Raw genomic sequence first — 7,138 nt, forward strand, 5'->3', positions numbered from 1 at the left:
AAAAAAAAAAAAAAAAAAAAGATCTGAGCTGCAAAAAACCCTGCCAGGTGTACAAATTAGGGACAGGGTAGTTGTGGCAAAAAAGGATCTTTGGGAGGGGGAGGGGGAGGGAAAGTAGGAGAAACATAAGGGAAGGGGTAACAAGTTTGACAAGAAATGTACTTATTGGGCTGGGAAGGTGGCTCAGTGGTAGAGCGCTTGCCTTGCATGCATAAAGCCCTGGGTTCAATTCTTCAGCACCACATAAGCAGAAAAAGCCAGAAATGGCACTGGGGCTCAAGTGGTAGAGTGCTAATCTTGAGCTGAAAAGTTGAGGGACAGCGCCCAGGCCCAGAGTTCAGGCTCTGGGGGGAGGAGAAATGAACTTATTACCTTACTTATATAACTGTAACCCCTCTGTACATCACTTTGACAACAACAAAAAAAATGTGGGTTTTTTTTGTTTGTTTGTCTTAAAGAGAGGATCTTCAGCTAGGCCTCTGACAGCTGTTTAGCTCCAAGAGGAACAGTGCCTAGTGAGGTAGTGAGTGGTTGTTAGGTAGAAGATGGAGGCTGTCCAGAGATGGGAGAGGGAGGGTAGCTGTCATGGACACACTGAGGGTAGTGGTAGAGTGCCTGGAGGGGGTGCATGTGGAAGGTTAGTGTGTATGTGCTGTGCCTCCTGGTGGGCTCCACCCTACTCCCTGTATCTCATGTCAATTACATTTGCCATGATGATTGGTTTTTCTTTCTGGTGGCACTGGGGTTTGATCTCAGGGTCTTATGCTTCTCTACTCCATGAACCATGTCTTAGCCCACAGTTTTCTTTATGAGACAAGCCTGTTCTTTGTAGTTATTACCTTGCCATCTCAGAATTTGATTTATGATTCTATTCTCAATATGTCAAAGTCCATGTGTTTCTTGATCTTTCCTCAGAATCTGAAGCTGGAAGGAACAGAGGATCTTTCTGATGTTCATGTGAAGCTAGGAGATTGAAGCCATTGCATAAGTCAGCAACAGGAGGCCCAGCAATTTCCACTCTGTGGGGAGGATGATGCTGTTGCAAACTACCATTAGTGCCTGTGATTGCTCCTCCCTTCTCCCCTTCATAGTTGGTGCCACAGCCTGAAACTCCATGACCAATGAAGGATACTACTATGAGGACACCTAGGAGGGCAGAAGAAGGAGACGGGAGTTTCCTGCTTTGGACTGTGAAGACCTACATCCATTTACATTTCTGCATAGTTCTACCTAGATTGACCTTTGTTATTTTCTACACTTTACTCTTAATAGAGAATAACTTTTAGTAGGCTTTTGATATTGTCTTTAAAAGGCTCCCGAGTGCAAATACATCATACATACATTGATGAATGTATATATGTATATAGTCCTTAAAAATAAAATCATTAAATATCTGAGCCAATCCTGTTTTTCCATATTAGTGTTAGACCTGGTTCTTTCCCTCTAGGCGATGCAGTCTCTCAGTGATAGATTGCCTACAGGTCCACATAGGCAGGAAAAAAAAGCTTACTGTAGAGGAAAGGGAAATCCCCAGCTAGAAATTGAAGTTTTAAGATAGGTGTGAATACTTGAGGTCTCTGCTAGAAGGTGATGGAGGTGGTAAGAGCTACTATTTAAGTGCTCTCTCCCCTCTTCTGTGGGCTTCCTCCTTTAGGCCTCAGCAGCCTGTGTGCGATGCTGTTGCCTCTCTCATGTTAGAGGTAGAAGGAACACAGAGTAAAGTATTGTAGAGGTAGTCTGCCTCCAGGGTCTATGTCCCTGGCTAGCACTCTGTGCTGCTTAAAGATGGGGAGCAGTGCTGGTGACGCTCATGCAGCTCCACAGAATTCAGGACACCTACAAATGTAAAATGGCCTCTCATATTCCCACAATGCAATAAAACTGCTTGCAGTTTGCTGAAACTATAGGTGTTGATGCACAGAACTTGGTCCTGGCTAGGTCCTGGGTTTCCTGTCAAAACTTGCTGGTCAAGCCAGGTGCCGGTGGCTCACGCCTGTAATCCTAGCTACTCAGGAGGCTGAGATCTGAGGATCGCTGTTCAAAGCCAGCCCTGGCAGGAAAGTCCATGAGACTCTTATCTCCAATAAACCACTCAAAAACAGAAAGTGCTGCTGTGGTTCAAGAGGTAGCGCGCTCACTTGAGCTGAAGAGCTGAGGGACAGCACCCAGGCCCAGAGTTCAAGCCCCACAGCAGACAAAAAAAAAAGTGCTGGTCAAGACAAGATCCTGGATAATAGCCCAAAGCAGCAAAGTGTATAATTGACAATTATTCCTCATAACTCATGGTTAAGCTCCAAACCACATACAACATAGTCTCTTGCCCCAGCATTGTGCTTTATGTACTGTCTAGAATACCCACCCTGTTCTATTGGGAAGGTTAGGGGCTTGTGAACATGTGTTAGAAAAAGCTGTGCATGAGGCAGAGATCTCACCCCTTTCTGCAGGGACTGGAGCCCCTAGCACAGTTCCCCATGCCAAGTGAGTGCTGGTCCTCTTGCTTTATTACCTTTTAGTTCTGTGAGTAGAACTGGCAGACCTTGTTTTCCCTTGTGTTACATTTCTATATGGTCTGGGCTAGAGCTGAGCTTCTTCCTTGAATTCCCCTCCCTGCTCTGCTTTTCCTTGTATTACATGGCTACTGTGTCTATTCGAATTAGTTTGGTTGCTTATAATAGGAAACAAATGAATACTGTGTTCTGAATATGGGCCCCAATACAATATTATTAAGTAGTTCATGAGGGCTAAACCCTCATGAATATTAAGATTTAGGGCTCTTACAAGAAAGGTCCTTGCTAGGCACACGTAGCTCACTACCCATTATAACAGAAACTCAGGAGACTATGATCTAAGGATCCAAGTTCAAAGCCATCCTGACCAGGAAAGTCCACGAGACTTCACTTAACCACCAAAAAGCCAGAAGTGGAGCTGTGGCTCAAGTGCTAGAGCTCCAGCTTTGAGCAAAAAAAGCTTAGGGACAGGACCCAGGCCCTGAGTTCAAGCCCCAGTATCAGGAAGAAAAAAAAGCTGCAGAGGGCTGGGAAGGTGGCTCAGTGGTAGAGCGCTTGCCTTGCATGCATGAGGCCCTGGGTTCAATTCCTCAGCACCACATAAGCAAAAAGAAAAAAGCCGGAAGTGGCACTGTGGCTCAAGTGGTAGAGTGCTAGCCTTGAGCTGAAGAGCTGAGGGTAAGCGCCCAGGCCCAGAGTTCAGGCCCCATGACCGGACCCAAAGAAAAAAAAAAAGTTGCAGACTAGTGGCTAGTGTATGACACTGGTCTTTGGGCTATAAAAAGTGGTAAAATAGCCAGGTGCTGATGGCTCATGCCTGTAATCCTAGCTACACAGGAGGCTAAGATCTGAGGATCACAGTTCAAAGCCAGCCCGGGCAGGAAAGTTCCTGAGACTCTTATCTCCAGTAAACCACTAGAAAACCAGAAGTGGTGCTATGGCTCAAGTGGCAGAGCACTTGCCTTGAGCTGAAAAGCGCAGGGACGGCGCCCAAGCCCAGAGTTCAAGCCCCATGACCGAACCCCCCCCCCAAAAAAAAAAAAGTGGTAAATGACCCAGGCATGGGGGATGCTGGGATGGAACCTTGAACAACAGGATGATGGACTTTCACCATGGACTGCCACACCGCTTCCCACCAGCAGAGGACAGTGCGGACCTCCCAGGCACAGGCTGCCCTAAGGTCTGATTATCAAGGAAGGGAACTTTGCCCAGGGCTGTTGTATCTCATCCAGCATGGCCTAGATACTCCAGTGTACAGAACAGTGAGGACTGAGGCAGAAAGACCCATCCTAAGCTGGGAGGATCATGTCACCACTTTCTTCCGGCTGTCAGACACCAGAATATCTGCATTACTAGTGCACTGAGGAATTGGGGACACCACTCCCACTCCATTGCCCGTCTATTCCCACTGGACAGCCAAAGTGGATCTCATGGAGTATGTGGATAGGCAACATTGTATACACAAAATATAGCCCCAAAAGGTTGCAAAGTGAAAGAAGTGAACACTTTCCCCCTGCCCTTAAGTCCCATTCCAGCACACTGCAGTAAGACTGGTTAACAGCCCCTCTGGCTCCTGTAGTCTTACAAATGAGAGCTGCTTCTAAAGTTTATACATTTCTATTAGGAGTGTGGTCTAGCATTTTATGTGTTAAAGCCATTTGTAATTATCACATGATTAGCTATTCCTATTCTGAGTATTTGTCCAGAAAACCAAGGACTTGAACAGATACCATTAGATTCAAATTTACAGCAAGTTTAGAAATTGGGCTATTTATTCACAATATCCCAAAGGTGAAAACAACCCACACGTCTAGAAAGATGAATGTATAATCAAAATGTGACATCTGCTACAATGGAAAGTTATTCAGCTGTAAAAAAAAAAAAAAAAAAAAATGGAGTGGGGCTGGGAAGGTGGCTCAATGGTAGAGTGCTTGCTTCACATGCATGAGGCCCTGGGTTTGATTCTTAAGCATCACATAAGCAGAAAAAGCCAGAAGTGGCAATGTGGCTCAAGTGGTAGAGTGCTAGCCTTGAGATGAAGAGCTGAGGGACAGCACCCAGGCCCAGAATTCAGGCTCCATGACCGACAAAATAAAAAAAAAAGAATGGAGTCTGACACATGTTGTACTGTGGATGAACCTTGAAGACATGCAGAATGAAAAAGTACAAACAAAATTAAAAATATTGTGCAATTTTGCTAACAGGAAATAGTGAGATTAGGTGAATTCATAAAGCCAGAAAATAGAATTGTGGTTGCCAGGGGCAGGAGGGAGATAGGAAATTATGATTTAATGGGTACAAAGTTTCAATAGGACATGATTAAGAGATTGTGGAATTCATAAGTCATTATGTTTGATGTACAGTATATAAAAGTTGAACTACTGTAACTTTAGGGTATGGATGGAATTGGGAAAGATGAAGGGAAATGATAGAAGGGATGACATAGATCCAGATGTGTTGTACCCATAATCTGACTTGTAGAATTGAAATCCCTTTGTACAAGTATTTTAAAAAATATGATACTCACTTAAAAATGATTCTGGAATAGTATAATGGTAATAGTCGCACAAAAATGGGAATATTGAATTTCATACTTAGCAATTACCACTGAATTGATGCCTAGAACTGCCTAAAATGGGGGTTGGACAAAGGCTCAAAGCCTCTGTGCTTCTGATCATATAATATTTATCAAAATGAATTCCAAGAAATGGAATTATTTGTTTTTTTTGTCTTGTTTATCTGTCTTTAGGGTAAGGGGAGCACAGAAATATGGGGTGGGGGGAGACCAAGGGTGAACAAATGCAGCAGTGGTGCTCACTAGACACTATGTTGAAACTGAACTACACAACTTGTGGGTGGGGATGGGAGACAAAAACTGGGAGAGAGCAAAGAAAGGAGTGACATTGTTCAAAAAGAAATGTACTCATTACCTGACTTACAAAACTGTAACCTCTCCATACATCACCTTTATCATAACAATTTAAAAAATGGGGACTGGAGGAGGTGTGGCTTAGGTGGTAGAGCACCAGCCAATGAGTGAAAGCATCAGATACTGTCTCTGTTCAAGTCCCAGACTCAGACAAAAAAATAAGATTGAAATGTCAAACTTTATGTTACATATATTTTTACCACAATAAAAAGGTAGTTGAGCCAGGCGCTGATGGCTCATGCCTGTAATCCTAGCTACTCAGGAAGCTGAGATCTAAGGATCAAGATCAGAAGCTAGTCTGGGCGGGAAAGTCTGTGAGACTCTTACCGCCAATTAATCATAGAAAAAGCTGGAAGTGGTGCTGTAGTTCAAGTGGTAAAGTGCTAGCCTTAAGCAAAAGGAGAGTAGATATAGTGCCCGGGCTCAGAGTTCAAGGCCAGGACCAGTCAAAAAGAAAAGAAAAAAAATTCATTGAAAAAAATCATTTATTTTATTTACCAAGTCTTACAACTGGGTACGGTGGTAATACATGCTTATAATCCTGGTTACTTGAGGGGTAGAGGAAGGAGGATCCAAGGTTTGAGGCCAGATGGGCAGTTAGCAAAACCCTATCTCAAAACACAAACAAAAGCACTGGGGAAATGGCTTGGGTGGCAGAGTGCTTGCTTAGCAGGCTCAAGGCCCTAGGTTCAATCCCCAGTACCCTCCCTTCTCTCAAAAATTTGGTTGGGGGGGAGGGCCTAGCTCAGAGGTGGATGCTTACCTAGCATCAGCACTAACTGCCCATGTTTAACCATCAGCACGGACCACTCTCCCATAATAAAACACACAACAGCTTTTTCCAGGTAAGCCTAACTACTTATTTTTTAATTTGCATAAAAATGATTTATCTGTTAGGTTTTTAACAAGGCTGCCCAGTAAGAACAACACCACTCACATGGTATTAAGGTAAGGGGTAGGTTTCGTCATCATTTTGGCTGGCATCAGGCCAGGTTGGCACTCCACAAGGCTGGCCAAAGAAGGCAGCTGACCCTGGGCTATGCCTTATCTAGGGTAGGGGTGGGGAAAGGTGTGGCCAGGTAAAGGGAGGTGGGACCAGGTAAGAGGAGGTAGGACCAGGTGGGAGAAAGGTGTGGGCACAATGGATCCAGATGTGACCTCAGTGGATGTGGATGTGACCTCTTCCAGGTGTGCCAGTTGTCTAGGTAATGTAGGTACTGGGTGGAGACTTGGCTACGAGGAGCTGACCTTACATTATCTATTTCCAGAAGATTCTATATAGGTGTGTGTGTGTGTGTGTGTGTGTGTGTGTGTGTGTGTGTGTGTGTGTGTGTTTGTGTGCTGGTCCTGGGGCTTGAACTGAGGGCCTGGGTGCTGTCACTGAGCTTTTATGCTCTAGGCTAGTGCTCTACCCCTTGAGCCATAGCTCCGCTTCTGGCTTTTGGGTGATTAATTGGAGATAAGAGTCTGATAGACTTTCCTGCACCAGGCTGGCTTCAAACAAGGATCCTCAATTCTCAGCCTCCTCAGTAGATAGGATTACAGTCATGAGCCACTGGCACCTGGTTTCTATATAGTTTTTCTTTTTTTTAATTTTAATTTTTATTTTTTGTGAACATACTGTACAGAGGGGTTACAATTACATGGGCAAGATAATGAGTACATTTCTTATCAAGCATTGCAGCCTCCTCCTTTGTTTACC

At 44.4% G+C, this 7,138-nt stretch overlaps 1 protein-coding gene across 1 annotated transcript in view; it reads left to right on the plus strand.

Moving 5' to 3' along the window:
• The window catches only part of Ncaph (non-SMC condensin I complex, subunit H), a 63,811-nt gene extending 62,414 nt beyond the window's left edge, over positions 1–1,397 (plus strand). Inside the window, exon 18 of the mRNA XM_013019752.1 lies at positions 916–1,397. Within this exon, the coding sequence (XP_012875206.1) occupies positions 916–975 (60 nt within the window). The 3' untranslated portion in view covers positions 976–1,397. The remainder of the gene's footprint in view (positions 1–915) is intronic.
• Positions 1,398–7,138: the final 5,741 nt, after the last annotated feature.

Source organism: Dipodomys ordii, unplaced genomic scaffold (genome assembly GCF_000151885.1).
Source record: "Dipodomys ordii isolate 6190 unplaced genomic scaffold, Dord_2.0 Scaffold47, whole genome shotgun sequence".
In the NCBI taxonomy this organism is placed as follows: domain Eukaryota; kingdom Metazoa; phylum Chordata; class Mammalia; order Rodentia; family Heteromyidae; genus Dipodomys; species Dipodomys ordii.